The 25,133-nt window shown below is 35.8% G+C and overlaps 1 protein-coding gene across 2 annotated transcripts in view; it reads left to right on the top strand.

The window, feature by feature from the left end:
• Window positions 1-21,231, top strand: part of SH3PX1 (sorting nexin 33-like protein SH3PX1) — a 47,751-nt gene extending 26,520 nt beyond the window's left edge. For both annotated transcript variants that reach the window (XM_089254241.1, XM_089254242.1), the window contains exons 10-16: window positions 5,172-5,275; window positions 5,368-5,471; window positions 7,861-7,938; window positions 10,831-10,907; window positions 14,385-14,474; window positions 15,766-15,972; window positions 20,796-21,231. In XM_089254241.1, the coding sequence (XP_089110367.1) occupies window positions 5,172-5,275; window positions 5,368-5,471; window positions 7,861-7,938; window positions 10,831-10,907; window positions 14,385-14,474; window positions 15,766-15,972; window positions 20,796-20,843 (708 nt within the window). In that variant the 3' untranslated portion in view covers window positions 20,844-21,231. The remainder of the gene's footprint in view (window positions 1-5,171; window positions 5,276-5,367; window positions 5,472-7,860; window positions 7,939-10,830; window positions 10,908-14,384; window positions 14,475-15,765; window positions 15,973-20,795) is intronic.
• The last annotated feature ends 3,902 nt before the right edge of the window (window positions 21,232-25,133 follow it).

The following is a 25,133-nucleotide window of genomic DNA, read 5'->3' as shown; positions in this document are numbered from 1 at the left end:
TAGAACAAGATTAGATGAACGCTGAATCAGACCTGTTACAACGTATGGCCGGTATTTAAAGGAAAAACATCCGACCGCACGTGTCTGATCAAGCCAATCGGCTTCAAGGTCACCTCATTTGCATGCGATCGCAGGCGGACATCACGATCGGCCTTGATCGTCGCCATACGATCACAGCTGCAGACTAGTAACATTAATGACAACAAATCACGTGACGGCGACTACGGACTTTTACGCCGGGGGATCATCGGCATGTTACAGCTTCAAGAAATGAAAATCCCGAAGTGCGGCTTATACGGCAAAATTAAAATTTTAAAAATTTATTTGATTGTAATTTATTATTCTTATCGGTACCCCAACGCCCCTCACCACGAGAAATGCTAATCTCGCAGAAATCATGAAGCGCAGCTTATACGGCGGAATTGAAATTTGAACATTTATTTGATCGCAATTTATTATTATCGGCTCCCCAATGCCCAGCACTTCAAGAAATGCAAATACAAACAGAAAATGCGAAGTGCGGCTTATACGGAGAAATTAAAATTTTTCAATTTGACCCTGTCTGGATTTCGACCCTGTCTGGATTCTGACCTGTCAGGATTTCTTCTCTCGGGATTGTGGCTTGCCGGGATTTCGTCTGTTGGGATTGTGAATGGAAACGCATCAGGATATTTATAGGAATCAACAGCTACTTTGCTCCCATCATTCGATTTGTATAATATGGGTTAAAGCTCTCACTGGAATTACAGGTAATGAGATGGCTGATCGCCACTCATTACCTGGCTCATGCCACTAGTTCGACCACAGAAGAACAACACTTACTGTCACGCAGCCACGTCAAATACCAATTAATGAGTGATTTGCTGCAAAAGTGGCAAGCACTGTGGGATCATAATGTCCAGAAAAACACATATGGAATCCAACGGTATGTTGGCTGACATCGTTTTATTTGGTTGCGCGAAAAGATTATCGCCATTACAGAGCATGGTTCATTACCAGTATATTTAAAACGTTTTAAAAAGTCCAAAAATGTCTTTGTTGTCAAGTTGGGACATTAGAGCATTATCTGTGTTCTTGCCGGCACATTAAACATTTATGCTATATTCCGGATAATGGAAAGCTTTGCTGGAAGCGCTGCATACTTCAGAGCCCAATCAACTTCGGCCGACTTTGCCAGCTGATTCGGTTCCTGTACAAAAATCATCATATCCATACCGAATGAGTTGACACAAATCGTAAAGAGATGCTGATGACGATTATGTACCAGCTAAATGCTTGTGCCTTGACTGTACTACAATATGTGATCTGCGGCCTCTCTCGCTCTCGTCACTGATACCAATCCACTGAGAGTCATGCAAAGTTGCTCCTATTGATATTTCATACTGACGAATGTCTAATCAACTTGTAAATTGGGATTATATCCCAGAGACAATCAATCTTAATTAGTCTTGGTGAAACTATGATTATTCAAATCAACTTTTTACTATAAGATGAGCATGATCTAACAATTATACTTTTCCGATCCGAATCAAAGATCAGTACGTAAGGATGTATAAACCACTGACAAATTGAGATCATATATTAGCAATAATTTATCACGTCAAATTCACTATTCTGCAATCTCATTTACCATCCATAGATGAACTATGTAAGTTACGTGCCTACACTTCAGTTATATGGCCCGTCGGTTACTAGTTTCCATGGATGTCTGTGCTGCTTGTCTAAGACTTATTGATATATGTTATTAGAAAAACATCAGCAGTCATTATATCTTCCTGTTTAGGACTATTAAGCAACGTATAACAAAGACAGGCCTTGTTGTGGAGAGACGATTTAAACCCGTCTTTTATCTCCCAAGTATTACAGGACTTCCGTCCTGTGTACTCCAGGATCATCCACTATCTCGGTGAGATTTTCGAACCAACGAACTCTTCACAAATATACCTCAACAAGGCTATGACCACAGTGTCAAGGAACGCTCTTTAGATCGCATCGATGCTATAGTGATCATCTTTGGATGGAATCAAGAACTTTCGGAAGATTATGATGTAGACTTTATAGTTAATTCCCCCCCCCCCCCCCCCGTATATTATGATCCATCCATTGACAAACATTGATTACATGTGAATCTATATGTAATATTTTTATTTAATATCCAAGATATTTAGTAAAATTTCCAGATCGCCCATCCTCCGGGAACGCTTTGATATATCACTGAGACGGGAAGCAGGGTGTGTTTGGGCATCAAAGGTGGTTGGCTGGCATTCATTGTATTCACTTCAAATATGGGATACAGATGGCATCACCAGTATAACATGAAACAAGCATAAGCCCTGGAATACATGCTGCTAAGTAGCATGTATATCTCAAGCCTATCTCTGACAACAGAAATAAGTTGGTGGCATGCATACACTCGCAATATGTTAGTGCATGAACTGTGAGTTTCACCAATGCTTGGCATCAAAGGCAACTATGCTGCTTGCACACATACCAAGCGACATCTGGTTTCTGGAACTGGGAAGAAATTCAATGATTCATAGAATTTACAGGGTCAATAGCATTTTAAATTGTCTGATCCAGCAAGATGTTACACTCAGTCAATAGAGTGATAGCTAAGGTCAGACAAAATGGAACATTTACCAAACAACCTTAAAATCTATGTTATCAGTCTTTTTGTACTTCTATAAAAATGTTTGTTGCTGAAGCTACAAAACTGACTCCATACTTCAAAGCAACAGTAGTGGTGGACAATCAGTTTAAAGATGTACAACTATTTGACTTTAGTTGAAAATAATTGTGCCTACAAAAAACCTGATTTCACTTTTGTACACACTGGTGTGCAAAAATTAGGTACGAAGCTGAAAAATTGAGGTCGGATACTCAAGCTGAGAGAGCAGGGAATATGCAATAACCCCTCCAACATTAAAAGAAATCCAAGGGAATGCAAAGGAGGGTGCCGCAATTGTTGGCAATGTTTTCTGAAAGAACGTGATTTCTGTTTGCCGTTTCTTCTTCATATCAGCAATTATTTAGACCATTCTCAAATCTCTCCCAACGACTTCTTACTTGTCCCACAAGACTTCTCCACACTTCTTTTGAAATCCCAGGCTGCAGTCTCCAGCCCTTATGTGCCACTGGGCACATGTGCAATTCTTCTCTCTAGTCATTGGGTTCAGCTACCCATTTTAGTCAAATGGCTTGTACGTTACATCGAGTTGATAGCTGTCTTCATAGGGAGAACAACGCGAGTGATTTGATACTTGCGAGCATGTTGCTGGGGGGACACTACTATAAATCTTCACTAACTTTTTCTTACACAACCCTGTCTCTTTTGAGGTAACGGAAGTAAGTTGCTTGACATCAGTACGGGGTTGTGGGTGGTTCTATCTATGAAACCACCCTTTACTGGCATAAAATTCTGATGAAATATGGATGTGGTAAAAGCCTCCACTTTTTAGGTGAGACGTTTCACCAGCCCTTTCCTTTATAGAGCACTAAAATTTATCCATTATAATATTACAATCAATTGGAATACCTTTTTGTGGCAATCTTGTTCCTACAAAAAAACAAAAAAAAAAACAACAGCATTTTCTGTACGAGAAACACATAGATACCTTTGGCGATGCAAAGTTTTTGCTTACAGAGGTGCAGCTACAGCCACAGTTGCTTGAATTTCAGATTCATTTTTCTTGATATACCTTACCATAGATTAGTTGATTCTGTAATGGCGGGGCCACAGCAGCAATTGACTTACTTTCGCCAAGCATAGTCAATATATCTCAAAGTTTTCATTTTTTTTGTCTTTCCGAAGCATTATCCAGGCTCGCCATTTGTCTCGCCACAGAGAGCAACAGTCCTACAAACAGTACAAATATTCAGTCACTACACATCACTCACTTCACTTCTGAGATATAGATGGCAGCACTGAAAAATCATACACAACACTAGATACGCACTCAGACTGTTAGGTACACGCACTTACACTTCCGGCACAACTCACTAGGTAGTAAATTGCCTATGGCAATAGACCTGAGTTGTGCTCGGTTTGAAAAAAAAAAAAAAAAAAAGGCTCGCCATTTAGGGGGGTGGCTTTTGAAGATACACTAAAAATGGTATATACATACACAAATATATATATACATACATTGAGTACATGTGCTTTGCCCCCCCCCCCCCCTGGAACAAGTTGAAATGACGGCCCTGGGGCATTATCAGTAGCACTAGCAAAATGAGCACAACTGATCCTAACTAAGAAAAATGATCCTAAACACGCCCAACTCAAATTTTGTAAGCAAAACATGTGAATGACGATTGCTGAGTGTTGCCAAAAAAAATTTCCAATAAAGGAAAAAAAACGGTGAATACGGAAACTGCGAATACGGGGGAGGGGGCTGACTGTACTTAATATATGTATATATATTTCACCTTGTTTGCCCATTTCTATTTTAATTTTTAAAGCCCATTTCTATTTAGTTTGAAATGACGGACCTGATTGAGTATGGGTAGTAGTGGTGGTTCACCGAAGGTAATGTTTCTCTGGTTTTCTGACTTTAAAGGTGCATGTTAGTTTTCTGTTTCTATAAAAGGCCACCAACAGTGAGTAGCAGAATTTCTGTTGTCGATCGTCACTGTGCCAAAAATTTCTGTGAAATATTTAATTATGCAAGCATAAGAACTGTTCTGCCAAATAGGTCGTGTTGAATCGCCGACTTCACCAAATGATCAATGTTTAATTGCTAATGTCATCAAATAAGTCAAGGAAAAGTCACTGGATGATTTTCCTTCAAGTGTGTGGTATGTACCTGAAGTACAAAATGAATGATACAAGGGTCACCAGCAAAAAGTACCCAGTAATGGCGGAAAAACGAGAAAAGTAATAAAAAAATGTGATATGTTGATTTTTGAAGTTTATTATTTAAAAAGAGTAGTAAAAAAAAATAATTCTGTATTGATGATGGGGGAATGTAGAACAAGCGTCTTGCATTTTTTTGCAATGCAGATTTGGAGAAAGGTTGATCAAATGTAAAACTAGATCACCTGGGGGTGGCTTTTTTAAAATTTATAACCGACTTGTGTAATTCCTAACAGGATCAGTTTTTTCCTATAGATTTCAAATGTTTTAAGAAAAATATAAGAGAATGATTCATGTGTTCATGTAATATTTCATATAGCGGTGGAAAGTGGGAAAGCGTAATGCTGAGAAAGACAAGCTAATAGGTGGTTCTTTCTTCCATGCTATATGTACTCCTCCCGATCATTTAGACAGCTTACATGTGTAAGTAATATTAGTTATTAAACCTAATAGTGACAATTTTAACTTTTTTTTTGTTAAACAAGACAAATTATTTGTTTTTTCTTATTTTTTAGTGAGAAGCAGGTTGATCAGTTCTCAAGGTTCGTCTCGAAAATGGAAGAGAGTGTAAATAAACTTTTTACTGTTGCTGTTGATCAGCAAAAGAAATATTGTGGCCGTAAGTTTATCACTTTTTTTATGTTGTGTTGCCATAGCTTCAAAGAAATAAAGGTATAGCTGCTGACATGGCAGTATTGGTATGCCCTCAATTTCTATAGTATTGTTAAATTACAGTCAAATCCTATAAAAAAAACTTTTTGTGTGATATGATCCTTGATTTACTAGATACTGCTAACTTCTTAAGTTAGCGAGACAAATGTTTTGTCCTTGAGCCTCCTCTCTCCCGCACCTATGAACATACAGGATGGTTATAAAATAAATTATCTGATATACGAGCCCCTAGTGGCAGCAAAAACTAATGAATATGAATGAAATGCAAGATGTAGGTGTTCAACAATAAGTAGAGAAACAAAAACCCAACTCTTGCAATTACAGCAGCAAAATTTCAAAAAATTCAAATAGCAACACTCATTTTCATGCATTGTAAAGTGATCAGCGCAGTAAAATACATAAATGGCACTGGAACAGTACCTGTAGCACCATAAACGCCTGTGCTAGACGCAGACAAAAAATTTAGATAAAAACAAATAATGCAGATCAAATTTCTGCAGCTGGAAGTTCTCTGAGGGGTTAGCACACCAACCGCTTGGTGAGATATTTTTTCTTTGTCTCTATCCTGCGCCAGCAACTATAATGCTACAGGCACCATTCCAATACCATTCATGGTTTTTTACTGTTCTGATGACTTTATAATGCATAAAAGTGAGTGTTACCATTTGAAATTTTGTTTCTGTGACTGTAACTAGAAATGTACAAATACAACGCCACAACGGCAAAATGCCCAGCGAGGCGGCCGAGAGAGCTAGGATTTGGTTTTTCTCTTCATTCTTGAGCATATTTTGAAAGACTTATATCTCAAATTTCATTTTCATTCATTGATTTTTGCAACCAATGTGTACCAGCAAAGTTATTTTATGACCACCCTGTACTTGAAAACAATTACACTTTGATTTTTGTCTCTTAAATGAGCATATTTCCAACAGCTTTCTGCTGTTTAAGAATATGTCCACTGATGCATTGCAAAAGAATTAGAAAAAAAACCAAACACTGAAAATTAACACGAGCTCCCAGCATCCTATTTATGTGACAGCCAATAAATTTTTTTTTACCAATAGATTTTTGGATTTTCTTCAGCTAAATCTTGTGCTTGATTTCATTCCTGAAAATCATGACCCTTTATAGGGCTTCCCATTGTAAAACCTGGTGGATACTCGATTAAGCGTGCTAGTTGGCTGAATGTGGTTTTCTGACTTGAGAATGCATGTTTGAAAAATTTTCATCGCACAGCAAGCAGCAGAAACAACTAAGATTTTATTGTAGATCGTCATTGCGCCAAGTCTTGACTAAATGTTTTTATTTTTCAAACAAAAGAAAGGGTGCTGCTTTGCTAAATGAAGAGATCCCCCCCCCCCCATTCCCAATGGTGAGTGATAAGTGAATGCAGAAAACACCAATCATATGGATGTGCTGGATATATATAAAGTTGGTGAAAAATATGACTGCCCCCATTATTAAAAAATCTATCTACAATGAAATGAAACTCCCTGCTAATTGTACGAAGTACAATTGCCTGCATACAAAGCGAAAAGAAAATTTACAATTCCTCCTTAGGGAGTTGAACTGCCAGCTTCTCACAGTCTGGGCAAGTGCTCTATTATTAAGTTATAGAATAGAAGACGCATTTTCTTCCCATTCGTTAATGCTCAACAGTACTGTGCTATAGACAGCCTTCTAATCCAGTAACAGCTTGTAACGACATTATCCCCATGATGCGCTGTGTACAACAAAACGATGAACCTTTCAGCTAATTATACAAAGTACAGTGAAACTTTTCTACAACAATACTGGAAACAACTATAAAACCCTCTACAATGATTTTTTTTTTTCAAGGCTTGTTTCGGAATGTCTGTACTCTAATGCCTCCCGTTATAATGATAATCCCTCTTCTACAATGTTTTTTCTTGGTCTATATAGTATAGTTATATTGAATAGTTACATTATTTCCTGTATCCAGGCAATTTTATTTTGTGAAAATCTGTCCTATGTATGGGACGCTGGGTATTAACCACTTAAATTTGCTTTCAGTCTTATCAGCAATGGGGTAAGTCTGGCGACCAAGTTCTGCCGTTCATTCATTCATGTTAGTATTATCAGGTTTTACCTACTTGTTGAATTCTTCCATTAAAGAAACCTATCTTCTACCTTGAATTGATTTTTTTTTTTGACAAGACATATTTTTTTGCATATCAATTACCTATCAATTTGAATAGATTTCTTAAAGTTTGAGTGGGAAACTGCCATTTTTTATTTTTTGTCATTGATCTAAATTGCAGTGGAATATCATCGTAATTATTCGTAATTGAAATTGAATGTCAATATTATTTCAGCTTTCAAGAAAGAATTCCAAAAAATGGCAGACTCGCTAAAAGATCTTGCTACAGCTTTCCAGATGGATTTATCTCCGTGTATGTATGCTTCCCATGATTCTTGTTATTTTTGAAATTAATAATTGGTTTTTACTGGTTTATTGACTTTAATATTTCTGAGAACCATTTTTAATAAGTTTTTGTGTCCCTGAGCATGTGCCCTGTTTACCCTTGTGAGAAAAAAAGCACTTATAATATCAGCCTTAAGTAGCCTAATTACAATTTTTGCTGAAATCTAATGCTGTATAAGTTTACTTATTTTTTTCAAATGAATGCCTGGAAATTTTTAGGCTATTTGATTGTATTTGTCGCATATTTTTCTCATACAGTAGAACCTAGATAATACAGGTAGAGGGGAGCCACATTTGATTATCAAAAAACTCAAATTATCCAAAAAACAATAAAAAATGCTTGAAATGTTAGTTTCATTTAAAAAAAAAAAGAAGACAAGCAGAAAAACAGTGCTATCACTTACTACATTCTCATACTTGAATAAGATATAGATGCCATATGATGTGTTTAAAAAAATTAAGAATATGTGTGAAGATGAGAGATAATTGAGTCAGGGATGGAATTGATGGTGAACAACGCTGAGACGCTTATTGCTTTCAATTGCCTTTCCAATGATTTTACGTAAGCAGTTAGGGGACAATGTCATTGTGTGTCCACAATTATAAAGGAAACTGTCAAGCTTGTCCCTCTTTCTCTGTGGAACCCCCCCCCCCCCCAAAAGTTTAAATGGTTCACTGGGAGTCAATGGAGTCTGATTTGTTATTGCACCAATTATACCTATTATAGGACTAGGGGCTGCCTAGTTGCTTTCAAACTTCAATTACCGTGCAATAAGTATTACTTAGTACTCCTGGAAAAAGTCTGGTTCTGAAGAGAGAGAAAAAACAGAAAAGAAGGATTTTGAGAAGGAAATTAAAAAATTTTCCATGGATATTATTTTCCTCGGATTATCTGGAAATTCAAACTTTCAGGGCTCAGATTTTCAAGGCTCTACCATTCTTAATTTGATATTACTATACTTTGATCTTAGCCAAAAGACAGAGAAGCGATAATTTGATATTACTGTCAATTCACAAAAAGTCTAACTCTGATAACTCAAATATCTGTTTAAGTCAAAGTTTTCATTGAGCCTCAGAACTTTTTTTGTATTTCAGTGTTAAAATCTTCCTTTAACTCGAAGTTTTCTTCCTTTAAATCAAAGTTTTCGGGAATAAAAGAATTTTAAAAAAAAGTAGTAGAAGTAGTGCTTAGTAAAAAAGTACTTAGTAGTAGAATTTAGCATTTAGCAATAGAATGACTTTCACTAGAAAAGACAAAAAAAGCCAAACATTTTCTTAAACAGAAATTTATCTTGTATACACTTTACTTATAATTTTTTTTCATTTACACAAGTATCATGTATGTGTCTGTTTCCGTAATACAGTATGTGCATCTAGCATGTTTCTAAATCTCATTCTATAACTAAATATGATTAAACTATAATAAAATATTGTTTCAAATTTCTTCATCTACAGTAGTTTGACATGTTTTACTAATACAAATATTCATAAAAAGCATTGTTATTTTAATAAATCGTTTCCACTCTAAAATCTGAATTTCTGATAACTCTACATTTTTTTGTCAGCCGCTGCACATTCGACTTAAAAATTTGACGGTATTTGGTATGTCTTCAGATAGGATATCGTTCTCTGAAGGATATAGAATACCGACTTTGTCTAAAAAACCAAGATTCTCTTGTCCTTTTCTGTTTCCACTTGATGGCTTTGTTGCAATTGTTCAGATTCGGGATTCCGATTGAAAATAAAATGCGATTGAGGAGTTTATTTTTGAATTGGAACATTTCTATTTTTTTTTTCAAAATGCACTTTTCTTTAAATGGCTTTTTAATCTTCGAGACGAGTGCTGTTGGATTATTCAACAGAGTTTATTCAAAACAAATGTTTTTGGTCATTGGACAATGTAAATTTGATTGTTTCTACTAACAGGGAACATATCCACTTTGTTCATTTAGTTCAGTATTTTTCATTCAAAGGGGAACATAACAATGCAGTTGTCCTATTTGCGTTAAAGGATTTTTCTCAAATGACATTTTTCAGAATCACTTTCAAAGTCGTATTTTTCAGTAGAACCTCACAATACTGGAGATCCATGGGACCAAAAATTTTATCTGCTAACAAAGAGTATCCATTAATGGATAGTAAAATACATTGAGTCTCATCGATGTAATTCAAAAAAGTGTCCATTACAGAAGGTTCCACTGTAGATTGATCGTGTTTCTTATATATTACTCAGTTTAGTAAGGGTAAACTTCCTTGGCTAGACGAAATCTGGAATTGACAGGTGGTATAGAAATTTCCAATTTTTCAGTCTTAAACCAGCTCTACTATTAATCAAAACAGAACATTTCCAAAATTTGAATGTAGATAACCCCCTCCAGAATTTTGATCAAGAAACCTAATATAGTGAAACCTATCTAAGATTGACATTGTATGCGATTGGAAACCTGTCTCGAACAGAATCAAAAGGATAGTCTCATGGATGGTCAGTGGTTTCATGCACACCTACTTAAAAAATTCTCTAAAACGGAATAATATTTGTCTCTTGACCTGTTGAGCTATTTTCCTCTTGTAAAGCAGTCCATTATGGAGGAATATGTATTTTTTTTATCTCTACTGCAAATTTAGTAATTGTGCAAATGTTCCCTTTCAAAAATGAGCTTCAATTGATCCTGGACATGTGCAGTGTTTGCCTTTGCAAAAAAAGAGCACTGTAATAAAAGAATTCATTAATGTGTGTACTTTTTTATAGTTCTTTCCCCCCCCCCAAGCCTTGAAGCAAATAAATGGGGAGCATTTACTTATTGAGTTGTTTTTACAGTTCTTGCATGTTAATTAATTTATTTTTAAATCTAAAATTTAGCATCTGAACCATTGACTGCAGCTATCAGAAATACTGGTGAAACCTATGAGGAAATTGGAAAAATCTATGAAGAGCAGGTGAGCATTTCTCTTTTATATACAACTAGCTATAATACCCGGCGCTGCCCGGGTTTTCTTCAATGAGGCTGTTTGGATCACGTGATATCTCTCTTTTTCTTTGAGGGACATGCAAACCGTGTCTAGGTTAACCAATATGGTGACTTCCTGCGCGACTTCATGAAATAAACAAATCTAGATTTAAAGAAACATAGAAACGAATATATATTTTTTTCCTTTTTTTTAAGGGGTGCTAGGTATTTCGATCCTCCCCCTGAACTTTAAGTTATCCATCTGCCTGTTTCAGCTTTCAAAAATGCTTAATTGAAGCTGTGGAATTTCTTCGATGTACTTTACGGGCCCGTAATTAATTTTAAAACATCCTAAACTATGAATTTATGCAGTTGAATATCAAAAGACAATATGGAGACATTAATTTTCATGCTTGAGAAGATATAAATAAAAAGTTGAAATCAATGTTATTGCATGAATGTCCAACTCAATAGTAGGTCCAGCTAATTACTTAATATTCAATCTCCCGGGCTTCGTACATCTCTAATCGAACTCAATATTTCAGAAATCTAGAATTCAATACAATTTTTTAAATTATTGATGTGACAGAAAACTCCACAAAATTTCAGCATTTCTACAGTAAAATCGGCAATTTTAACACTGATTTCTATAAGGATCACCCTTTTCTTGACCCTAAAAGTGATGCTGATGATTATTATGACGTCTATTCAAAAATCCTCGTTACTGGCAGGATTGAAAATGTATCAAACCATTATAAAGGCATAAACTATTATACATATGCATATACTAACAGAATTAAAGAAGTGACAAACCATTGTAAAGGCATATACACGTTTTAAACGCATTGCTAGGGAACCACGGTAACCAAAGTAAACATTCGGAAAGTGATTGTTGAGGCCCGAAAACCATTGTTGCCCGACAGTTTTTTGCCCATTTGGGGCACTTGCCCTACCCTGACGAAATTTTAAAGTAGCCTATCGTTTAAGTTGGGTCCCATTTGGTATATATGCAAAATTTGGCGACAATCTATCTAAAATTGTAGATTTGTATAGAGAACATACATATACACACACACAGACAGACAGAAAATCAATTTTATATATATAGATTCCATGAGGCTGATTTTGCTTTTCTCTTCCATTGTCAGATAGAAGGTAAATTTTTAGATTTGAATAACATCTTTTGTTTTAATTAGTCATTGTTTCCTCAACACCAGTGTTTGGAACCAATACTTGTGATGATGCCAACTAACAGTGTTTGGCAAAAATTTTGAGGACTAATGGAAACAAGCGACAGGCTTCAACCCCGAAAATTTGCCTCACATTGGTTTTAGTCGTCCAAGCAACTGACTTGGTTACATTATAAATACAAATACAATGCCACAACAGGCAAAATGCCCAACGAGGTAGCTGAGAAAATTCTATGTACGGCGATTGTACATTAAGAACCAACTGAGCTTTAACGTGTGACTTCTCCTTCTAGAAAAGAATTTCATCGTCAGATGTGATGTGACCTCGTCTTATCTTGTGCATACAGGACTATATATGCTTCAAAAACACTGTGGGAACTTCCTGGTGGGACAGCGAATAATTCAATAAATTGATGACAGTTAATATATTTTATATCTCAGAGTAATGATCTCAAAAAAACATGATTGCAACTTCATTCTGAAAAAAATAATTGTTGTTGTTTTTTTTAAATTAGTAAAGCTAGTTTTTTTTTATAGAAAAATGGTATATTTTACCTGGCTATATCTGCAGTAACACTTGCTTTTTAAAGAAAAACATGATTTTGAGGGCTTGTGGCACCTGCACTGATTTACTAAATTTTTGTTTAAAAAAAAGCATAATTTTTTCAAAATATTGATTACATCATTTGAATACAAATAATAAAATTGTGTTTTTATTATTCACACACAGAAGTGGTTTTGAGCATTTAGCTGGTGTTTTCTAATGAATATCCGTTTGCAGAATAAATACAAGAATAATGTAATTGCATGAAATTTGATTTTTATCTTAAAAAGGTGTGATAGGTATGGCAAGGAATAAATATGGCATTTTGAGGTTGACCTCAGAAATTTATTTTAATGATTTTTGTACACCTAATCTAGTTAGAATGATGATTACATCATCAACCACACTTTATGGAAGTATGAAATATTCTTAATATCTTTACTGGGAATTCTCCAGAATGAGTCAACGAGAGCAACCTTTTCTAGTTTGTGGGTTTTTAAATTGACATTCCTATAGACAAGGCCTCTATAAATCGATCCCACACCCGATCTTACTTATGGAGGAGGGAAGGGTGTGGAGTATCATCTATATATGTATATACTGTTTTTGGTTCATTCCACATACCATCATTAAGGGATTTTCTGAACTCCTCAAAGAGGGAGCGGTTCACCTAGAGTGTTAGTGATTCAGAGATTGTCTACTTTCGTCCTTCTACCTATTCTAAGAATAAAATTTTTGGTGAATGTGGTGATTGCCACCTCCTTCCTTTCACCTCTGTACCACCTATGCTCCCATATGATATGGATGAAACAAAAGGCTGCAATGATTTACAAGAAAAAAACTACTACTTGTGAAAATTTTCTTGTATGGTTGAAGGCTTTGGCTGTAACTAGTTTGTTAGAAGGTGGGATATAAATAAATAAATCTGGTGTATTTATTTACTATTCCCCTAAAAAAACCTGACCATGCTTAGTGTGTGCCAACCTTGCACTTGAAAAAAATTTGTAATCATTGACTAGTCACGAGCAGACACATCTGTAATCATTTTATTGAATTGCTGCCTCAAATAACTTTTTAAACAACCATCTTGCCATTACCTGAATAACATCTCTGGAATTTAGAAAAGCCATGATAAAGACGAAAGCTCAATGCTGGGTACTCCGTACCAACGAAGCAATGGAAATTTACACAATTCCATTACTTAATAATTGAACCATTAATTAATGAACTTCAAAACACAAGCTAAAAATATAGTGCGTTCTGTCTATAATCATGTGAAAAATTATCCCTATGCATACATAGCAAAGTTCACTACAGCAGCATCAGACAGTGATGGTCAGACTTGCTAAGAATCAACCTTTCAAGGGAATGTCTTTAAATAGCATTGAAATTAACAAAAATTAATTATAATGACATATAAAGGTATTTTTTTCAATATTCTAATTTTTTTTTTTAAATTGCATCAGAGGGGTGCAGAGCTGATGAAATTTTGCATCTAAGGGGGAATGGGGTCAGAGTTTTGCTGACTTTTGTTGACAAGGGAAGGGGTCCAAAATGGCCAAAAATCTGCTGATGTAATACTTGAATAGCCCTAAAAATGTCAGGGTCAATACTTCTTGCATTAATTTGACACTTATAAATTGTAATTCTATTAAAAACATTGAATGTGGATTTACAAAGTTGTTATTCTAATTCCGCTTGTGTTCATGTAAATCAAATTTATCATTTTCAGCCCAAATACGACATTGAGCCAATGGCAGATGTTTTGCACGAGTACAAAGGAATGCTTGCTGCGTGGCCCGATGTTTTGAATATCCAAAAGGTATATTAGTTATTACTGGAATTAGTACTTTAAATTCCTCTGTTTTGCAAAGTACCTGCAGAAAAAAAGTAGATGTATTTTTCAAAATTGTTTTGTTCGTTGTAGAATGTATGTATAGACATTTTGTTCAACGGGAATGCAGATTCCAGATCATTGCACTCTTAATGGAATAAAATGTATCATTGGTATACAAAAAAAAAATTCCATTCTCAATTTTTGGTGGTCTTTATTGCATGATATGTTCTTATCGATGTATTTAAAACATCAATGGCACTTGAAACTATGTGATATCATTTACCATTACCTTGATTTCCTGTATATAGTTCACAGCTATAATAATAAAAGTTTCAGTTATAGACCTGATAACCTCCAGAAAATGAAAGTCCTGTAACTTTATGAAAATCAGACAATTTACTTAAAAATCTGTCAAATGTACGTACATTTGAACATTTAAAATTTTTTTATGGGCACAATAAGAATCAAAATAAGAAGCAATATATGAGGTTACCATATTACCTACATTTTACGACACATAGCTGTGTTTTCCATCATCATTTGGTGTCCAATTATTCTAAAGAAATGTCCAGTTTTTTCAACGATGCTTCCATGCATTTCTGATATTTACTGGACAATTTCATTATGTCGGGCAGCTTTCTTTTTTTCGTGAAATCCTTAGAATTTACCACAATTTGTAGAAGCCCTCAATTTCCCAGTCATCAACAATTCTTACCAATAAATTTATAATTTTTCCTACAACTGGCAGTGTCTTGTATTTCTTGGTGTATTGATCCCGATTTTTTTTAGGGTCACTTTCTAAAAATCAAAACAGCAAAAAAATATTAAACTCAAGGTTTTTCTTCAGTTTTCAAGTTTTTATTCTTTTTAAGTTGATGGCAATAATTGAAAACCGGCAATATAAATTCATAATCCAAAAGCTCTGTGAATGTTGTGAAATGTGGCATTGCGGGGCTAAATCTGGAAAGTTGGCAGCTCTGGAGTTATATAGTCAGTGCGGATTTATCTCATTTGTTCCTGCAATTTTTTCAAAGGATCAGTCTCGAATATAGGGTTCAAATGTCAAATATACTTATTCTAAAGACAAAAATATTCATGTCTATGCCATCAAGATTTATTTATCTCATCACCCTTGCTTGTTAAGCCCATCTATATCTACTTGTGGTGCTGAACAGTTTTAGACATTTGTAATATTGATTGCTACATGAATTCATTTTACATGTGTAGGTACATTAGTTATGGTGTATTGAATATATATATATTTTCTTATCATTAGTCTGCTCTCTCGAAGACATCAGAGCACAAGAAGCTTTCAGATGAGGGTAAACTGAGCTCTGCAGATGTTGCTTCCATAAGTCATCGTTCTGACGTGATCTCATATGCGTGCCTTGCAGAGATAAACCATTTCCAGATGGAAAGAGTGGCTTATTTCAAGAGTATGATGGAGACGTACCTAAATGCTCAAATAAGCTTCTATCAGCAGGTTTGTGTCAATTTCTTTTATTATTTTCAAGAGTTATAATGTGCTTCTATCAAGGTTACTACAATGTAACCGAGTCATTCATAGATTTTAATCATGTTTTTAATGAAAAAATTCAGATGTAGCCAACTCCTCATTACTCCTCATTATGAATTACTCTGAGCATTAAAAAATAGGATCATTTCCTAAAAATTTGACTCTTTTTGCCCATAATGTGTGCTTATTTGAGGATAGATTATTTTATCATTTCCCAAGATAAAAATATGATAGGAAATTTCGTAGATTTTAATCATGTTTTTAATGAAAAAATTCAGATGTAGCCAACTCCTCATTATGAATTACTCTGAGCATTAAAAAATAGGATCATTACTTCTAATGGACTAAATACCTGGGGATCTTGTGCAATATCAAGTTTTTTTTTATAAATCAAATGAATAGAGAAAACACTTTGTATGTACAGAGAGGCCATTTGAATGCCATTAAACACCACTCTGGAAGATTTCCCCTATTAGGCCAATACTGTTTTGGAAGCACCTTTCTAGTCCATTTCAGGAAGTGCAATTTTCCTTGAAGCTGATTTGTTGATCTCTTGCCTAGAATTTTTTCCTATGTAATAGTTCACCTCGATTAAGGGGCCCATCTTTGATTAAATTGCAGGTTTTAGCATAGAATAACAATCTGAAAATGGTTTCACACTGCATTCAAACATCTTGAATGTACTAATAGAAGTGACTAATAAGTTATGGTTATTGTTTGAGTACTGCGTTGGGGAGTTTGAAATAATCTTGGTGTTGTGGTAAGTGGCAGAATAAGTTGGAAACCTCTGTCAAGTGCCATAATTTCTTGAAGTTGGAATTTAAAAAATCCAAAGAAATCACTGGCAAAGTAGCAGTGAAAACTCGCAACATATGATATGCTAAGGCTGGGATTACACTATAAAAGTTTGATAAAATCCTTTTTTATAAAACTTGAAAAATCCAGCCAATATAAAGCTCATAGGTTACATTCAAGCAAATACTAGTTGAATTTTTCAAATTTTATAAATGAACTTTTATAAAACTTTTATAGTGTAATCCCAGCTTTAGTAAAAATAAATAAATTAAATTAACTAAATAACTTCCTCATTTGTCTAGGAAAATATTTAAATTGTTTCAATATTTTTTTTTCGGTCTCTACTGGGGATGCAGACAAAATGTTGCAATCTTGAAACCTTATTGGAAAAGCAAAGCTATAAGTATTTGAGGAGACCCATGTGTCTGTGTACTCATGGGTGGAGGGAGAAGTATTGCCTCTCCCTAACATTAAAGATGTGTGCGGCAGATGTATGTGTTGATATCATTGTGTCTTCCCTTCCCAGACCTTGAAGTCTGTATTTGCTGCTGCTAGTTAACCATACATGCACACTCCTTTCCTTTGCAGAATTTCTAACAAATTGTTACATGCCAGAATGTGTGTTCTCGGAGTGTATGCATGAGCCTAAAGTATTAGGGTCAGGAAAAAAGTGAAAAAAAAGTTATCAAAAACAAGAAATCAACCGAAAAAATTCTTAGGGGCACTGTTTTACCTGCTAATAAATTAAATACAGTCAGCAGTGAAATTTGTTAGAAATTCATGGTGGAAAAAAATCTATTTAAATTTAACCATGTTAAAAGAGATAGGCACATCTGGTAAGACATTTTACCTGTTCCAGCACTTGATATTTATGCTTGATACTCGCAACATGTTCCTTATATTTTGGCATTTTAATTTCAATTTGGACAAGCACTGATACTCTGAATAATGTTTTTTGTCAATTACATTTTTTTTTGTTTCTTGCTTCTCTTTTCGTCAATTTTATGGGGACAGCAAATTTCTAATTAGTCTTTGTCTTTGCTAGAGCACAAGTTGCATTCTTAAAACAAAGTCTTCAGATGAAACATTACTGCAGCTTGACGTTGCAACTGAGAAATCTGAATTTTTTTCCCATTTCTATTCTCCCCAACACCTTCTTTCTCGGGTTACAAAACATTTATACATGTTTTGCCACACTGATAAAAAAACGAAGCATGTTGAAAACATGTAAGAACTAATAGATATCTCAGAATTGAAACTTTTAAAGTAAAAATTTTCAATTATATATTTCTCCAAAAAAAAAAAAATTTCCAGGAGGAGGACATTTAATAAAAACACTTGGCTCTCTATTTTCCTGAACAAATCTAATTTGTGAATTAATTTAAAACCCCTAATATTGATTTAGAAGGAGGTTAAAATGATGGCTAAATTATTCTTAACCATCTCACACAAAATTTTTGATGCAGGGCAACTAGTATTGTAGGACTTGAACCAATGTTTTCTAATTTTGTCACGAATGGGAAAAAATAAGAGCTGGGAGAAATATTAATTTGGCTATAAACTATTGATAAAAAATATTTAAAATTGTAAAAAAAAAAAAAAAGAAATATCAAAGTATACTGACCCTAAAAAGTATATTAAAAAAAAATATATTTTTTTTTGTTTTAAGATAGAAAATTATCATTTTAAAATTTGAGAAATGTGCTGAGGACAGCCAGGAGAATTACATTTTCTTAAGAAATGAAAATTTGTTCAAGCAAATTAAAAAAAATCTATTGAAAAAAATTAAAAACAGTGATAACTTTTTATAAACTAAAATAAAAATAGAAAGTGATGAAAAAATAGTTTGTTGTCAAATATATTTATTGTTAACTGCTGGGGACACAATTTAGGCCCATTTCATTAGAATCACCCATTTATGTTGTCAGAGTTGTGCTTCTATCATATTTTGCTGATCCTTTATGTGTGGACAGAAAATTTCATTCTATTCTCATTGTTGATCAATAAGAGGTCGTCAATAATCAGTAAAAGAACGGTATTGAATAAGCTGCAGAACACAAAAACTGAGTTACAGGAAATTACGGTAACTTTGTCACTTGCGGCCTATAGGAGTGTTTGGTACACACAGCTGACTCCCAACCAGTGTTTACCAATATGCATCTAGATGCCTGATTCATGCATGAAAATTCAATTTCACTAAATTTCGTTGAGAAGTGAAAATACTCCCGCAAAATTTAGGTACTTTTTTAATAATTATTTCTCACTGAAAAAAAAAAATATATATATACGTATAACCATCTTTTTACAAAAATACCCCTTAAAATTTTGGAGACGAGTGAAATTACTCTTCAAAACTATATTTTTATATAACACTGCTTCCTAACAGTTAATATTTGCATTACACAAAAATCCAGGCATCTGCCTGTGTTGGGGGGGGGGGTGACACATATGCATATGCAAAGGATTCCAGTATGCACCAAATCATTAGAAATTCCTCAGAGGAATGTTTGAGATGCATGTACAGTTAATTAGCAGTAATCAATCCTCAAATTTCAACTCCATTCAAGCTAAGCCGATCTAGGAATACATTTTTTACGGATTTGGCACATCCTGATGACACCAACTACTGCAGTTTAAAAAATATTGAGATCCATTCCCCCAAGCAGAATATGCTGAAATCTGTAACACAAATTTTGTAACAGTTTGGAAGAATTTTAAAAAATGTGTAGGAAACATAATAAAGTTTTTACATACAAATTATAATCATGGGCTTATATTATGGACATTTTTACCATAGAACATTTCCAGTCAGCTGAGGGCTCATTGCAAAACAATGGAAAGTGTTCTGCTTTGGGGGATATTCATACATATATAGGGAAAAGTGCTGACATGAAGAAAACATTAGGGACTGAAAGTTGCTGCTCGTCCCATATATATACGGGTCTCAAGCTCGTGTACAGGAGAGGGGGTTGCATTGCATAGTTTTTCAGAAATAATTTGGGGCTCAGTTCCCTTACAAAATTTCTTGGGGAGGGGCTAAATGGCCTCATCCCCTAGGTTCCTGCACCTATGTACGTAGGTTACCAGGAAATTTTCACATCTCTAGAAAAAGCTGCATCGAGAACGACAGTTTTTGCTTTCTAAAAAACTTTCAGCTTTCAAGCACCTCTAGGGTTAGCAGACGTCCTCTTTTTTTGCTATTTTCTGAGCATCATCCTATGTTTTAGAAAATTTGTCTTTTTGTCGTCCTTTTCAGGTTTTCAAAATAATTTTTCTTTGTTTCTTGGGGGAATTTTTTTTCACTCTGAAACACAGCGTATCTCATTTTCCACACATTTTTTACATGCTTTGACCAATCACAGTAAAAATTCCTAGCATACAAGAACCCAAGCAGCGTAAAACAGATGTTATTTTAACACAGCTCAGCTTGCTGCAGGATAATATGAAAGGACAACCCAAAAAACTGCTCTGGAACATCCATTTTAAGAATACTGTTGTTTGCTCACCAACAGCTAATGCCATATACTGAAGTAGGGAGTGACAGGGTGTTACCTTTTTTATTCAAAAATGAAGAAAATAAAACGCAAACAACGTTCAATGCTGATTCCTATAGCGGAATTGCCTCTGGCAAAAAAACAACGCTTCTGAAAGAAAAACTTCTCTGGGTAGATAAAAAAAAACTTTTTCTTGTTCTAGGCAAAGTAATAAAATTGACCAGACTGTGTGAGCAACTCATTAAGAGCGAGGCATATTTGTTCTTTTTTTTATTTTTTTTTAGAGGTTCTGTTATGACGTAGTTGGGAAAAATTATGGCACCTCTTTTTGTTATTTTTAAATTTGATAACCCTAAGCATGCCTCAGTGACCCATCATGTACTACAGGTTGGGAACTGCTTGACCTAATATAACTAGGTAATATTGTAAAAAAGTGTCTTTAAAAAAATTATGTATGTTTTCTATTGCTTTTGAATATATTTTTTCCCCTCTGTTCAACAGATCACAGCTAAATTGCAAGAGACCTTATCTTTGTACCAGAATGCATAACAAGTTACCGAATGCCACTGTTTCCTTGGGGGCATTACGTAGTGGAACAATTGTACTTGAAAAAAAATCCAGTCATATATGTACGTGTATATGTTCGCTATTTTTTTCGCTGGCTGAATTCAAACTATTTTGCTAGAAAATCGTTTATATTATGAAAAGAAAAGAGAGAGGGAGCTCTTTTTGTCCGGAGGAAGGAAAAAGAAGAAATCTTTTGGGATTTTCGTTTTATACAAATGTTATTGTATATTGTGTAAATTTTTTCTATGGAGGATGTAATTTTGCAGATAAAAAAATATTGAAGAGGAGAAATAAAATTTTTTTGTTCTTTCCGATTCAAAAAAAAAGAGAAAAATGTTCGAGAGCTTAATAAAATTTGTTATAATTTTTATGGCGTAATTTTGGTTGTTTGTTCCATTTTTTTTTTTTTATTCCAGGATGAAGTATTCTTTCGCTGGATGTAAAAGGAATTCCATTTTTCTTCACATTTTTAAATTTGGAGTGTAGAGAAATGCTTACTGTATTCCCCCGTATATTATATTAGCCAGCATGCTGAAAATTCTCGAATATCTTTGATATAAAAATCCATTAAATTAGCTGAAAGCATATTGTGATGCTCCTGCTTTTTTCGGCATGCCGGGAGCGGACGAGACTACCAACATTCAAACATCTGATGTCCCTCGAATTCAGTGTTATGCCAGCTAATCCAGGGAATACAGTTGGTTGTGCATAAAACTTGCTTGCTCTTGATTTGCCTCACATTTCCACTATTTGAGGAAGATTATTCAAATATCCCGGTTTGAATTAGCTGTCCCCATTGATGATCATCCTTGGAAAGTGACTCCTATCTGAACTGTATCAAAAAAAATCTCCTTATTGCATTATACACATCTCAATTTTGCAGTTCTGTTGATTGTAAACAGCAGATGCATATTTTGGGGGCGGCTCTGCAGGCTATAGCCCAGGGGGGCACATTTGTTAGAATGTTAGAAGGGTGACAAAAATTTTAGAGAGCTTACAAGCGGTAAAGCCATAAATCTGCCTCTGCTTAGACAGTGAGAGACGAGGTAAGTAAGTGACAGCAGGGCTAGCATTGTAAGTGAAAAAAAAAAAGAGCGCAAGTACACGAGTGAGCCCAGAGGGGGAGGGAGCTAGAGATCAAGGGACGAGGTCAGTGCGTGACTTATAGATGGGCATCCTGGACCCCCTCCTGAAGAGATGTTTAATTTCACTAATTTTAGCCAGATCTAATATTCATGAGGCCCCCTCTGCACTCGGAGCGGGGGAAAGGTGCTGGGCAGCACTGCCTAGGGAGTAAAGGACCAGGTCAGTGAGCAACCAAAAGAGAAACTTGAAGACCGACACACATTGCTTGTTTCATAGTGTCTTGCCTTTCTTTCCTTCATACAGAGTACAACTGCAGTTTATTCCCATGAGCAATTTATCACTGAATAAGTTGTGCTGGAATTGTGTGCCCAACAATCTGAGCGCATTTAGTTGTGCGAGAATTTTTTTATGTATAAAACTGTCAGTGAAGTTTAATGATTGAATACAATCGAATCCCGTTATAACGAACTCCAAGAAACGAGAGAAATCACTTTGTTATAATGAAATTTCGTTATAAAGGAATTCCAGGTTTTAGGCATTGTTCCTATGTATACTTATTTGGGGGATTAGAAAAGTGTTCGTTAAAACGAAATTTTCGCTATAACGGTATTCGTTAAAACGGGATTTGACTGTATTTGTTATTTGTACCGTTGTTAGCCTCATAGGCGGAGCTAGACTTGGAAGTCTGGGGGGGGGGGGACGATGATGTCAATTCATATATGCATTAGATCAGTCGACTCCACCTTTGACGCTGGGGGGGGTGGGGTGTAATGCCCTCGTATCTCCGCCCATGGTTTCTCTGAGTCGAGACCAGCTCACATTCACTCCTCGAAGTAGTTAGAAAACCAACTTCAGCGGACCAACTGCTGTGCCGTCCTTGGCGTCATACTGCACAAACGCTGAGAAAGTTGCCATGTCTGAATTTTTAAAAAAAAATCGCCAACCGGCGAAAAATAGAGCTGCTGCAAATATACAGCGAAATAAAATTTCATGGGGGGGGGCGGCAAAAACATGAAAAGTGCAGTATGTGAGATGCGTGTAAAAATTATATTTGCTGTCATAATTTAAAAATAATTTTCAAGTTTCGAAAATTATTCGGCACTTTTGTCGACATTCGGTGCTGTTCCGTGTTTTTGGTTAACAATATGGTCAACTAATTCTTTGTAACACAACAAGGAAAGTTTCTCGCATCTGGCAACGTCTTTTCACAGCCCCATGTTATTTACGTAAACAAAAACCCCCAAATAGAAAGTTTTTATATCACGTGTGTTGTTGGTTTTGTAATGACATCTGTCGGAATTTATCGCCATTTAACAACCGTCATCGTTGTTCTGATGTTGTGAGTGTTATTTTTACCGTCATTTTTGATCTACAACGACCGTACAACGGTGACCGTTATCGCGTCATTTAAATCGGTGTCAAGCTGCACCGACATGGAGGAGGACAATGTTTCGAACTATGACGGCATGATCCAAACGAAGATCTGCCAGCTGATGTTTTCGATGGATTGCCACAAGGATACATTATCGCCATCAGTGATAAAAGATGGCGCTGCATCCACGAATGTACTTACTTATACCTGCGGTCGCTGTGGTCACAGCGCGACTGAAAAAAACGACTTCGACCTACATCTAAGTTCCTGTAGGTCTGATAAATCAGTCCTCGATCCTGATCCACCCAAGCCATCGGTTATAAAGATCAGCAGGTCTGCGACAAAACCTATTGGGTTCAAACTTAGTGGGGGTGTCATTGGTACGCCTAAAGTCAGTGAATCACCATCCACCCAGTGCGAGAAGCCTGTGCACGTCCACATGCAGGTTATTTTCAACTCACCGAATGTTTCCAAGTCGCATTCCTGTAAGAGCTGCCGAGAGATGCCGGCGAGTGTCCTGTGGTTCAAAGGCCATGAGAATGGCGACAAGAGGTCCTACATATGCTACGTTTGTCAGTCCACATTCTCCGAGCTGTGTGAACTCATCGTGCACAGTGGTAGTCATGAAGAAGAAGTGCCGCACAAGTGTGGGGTGTGTGGGAGGTGTTTTGAGACCAGCGAAGATTTCAAGTCCCACCATCAGTCGCACGTGGACCAGCTTCAGTGCTACAGGTGTGACAAATGCGAGAAGACGTTCACCCAAGAAGTGTGCCTCAAGAAACACATGCGCTCACATTTCCCTTTGAAAGAACATAGGTGTCACATCTGCGAGAAGGTTTTCTCTGCCAGAAGCAAGCTCGACATCCACATGCGCATGCATACAGGCGAGAAACCATATCACTGTGAATTCTGCGGCAAGGGTTTCACCAGGAATACCTTCAAGCAGTCGCACATCACGAAAAAGCATTCTGGAAGCAGTAAAAATTTGCGGAACGGCCTCGAGGTGAGCAAAGAGGCGGGTATAAAGACGCTGAGCCAGATGGAAAAAGTGGAGACAATAGTGAAGAAGATAAGGGACATGCACAGCAAGATGACTGTTGTGAAAGGTCGGAGGGGGAGAAAGCCGAAAAATCCTCCTCCTGCAGTGACTCCGACAGGGAAGAGACGAGGGAGGCCACCGAAGGCATTGAGCCAGAAATCAACTCAAAACACAACAAAACCCACAATTGATAAAAAGGCTCAAGTCGCCGTTAAAATCAAAGCAAAATTGGCGGCAAAGAAAGGGCCAAAAGCTGCAGAAAAACAGAAGTTGGACAGAGATCAGAAACCTAAAAGCACGTTACCGGAACCAGCTGTGAATTCGTATTCGAGTAGGCTGAGAGGTAGAACTCAAATTGAAGTAGCTGATAGCGACAAGCCACTGCCGCCGCCACCTCATATAGTTATGCCCAAAGTGCCCTGGTGGAAACGGGGGAGAAAGAGGTTAGTCGAGACACCAACAACCATTCCGAACAAAAAGAAAGAAGAAAATAAAATGGCACTGAGGAAAGACAGAACAGGAGCAAAACCTAGAATGCTGGTCAGAATAAGCCTTAATTGAATTTGTATTATAAGTTGCTTTTTTTAAAATATAATTTTGGTTATTGCTCTAAAAGTTGGCAGTGATTATTGTTGTCGAAAGCTCTCGATATTTTTGTTAAATGGCAAGTTCATTGAAAAAATGACTTCATGAAGCTGGTGTTTTTTATACTCTAATTGATCACTTTTTGTTTGGTTGTTGGTATTTATACTGCCGATCACATACTCAATATTGT

The sequence above is a fragment of the Pholcus phalangioides genome, unplaced genomic scaffold, assembly GCF_987345545.1.
Source record: "Pholcus phalangioides strain wild (caught in Gottingen) unplaced genomic scaffold, Ppha-v1.0 ptg000040l_1, whole genome shotgun sequence".
Taxonomy (NCBI): domain Eukaryota; kingdom Metazoa; phylum Arthropoda; class Arachnida; order Araneae; family Pholcidae; genus Pholcus; species Pholcus phalangioides.
Note: the sequence above shows the minus strand (reverse complement) of the source record. Positions and strands in the feature narration are given on the sequence as shown.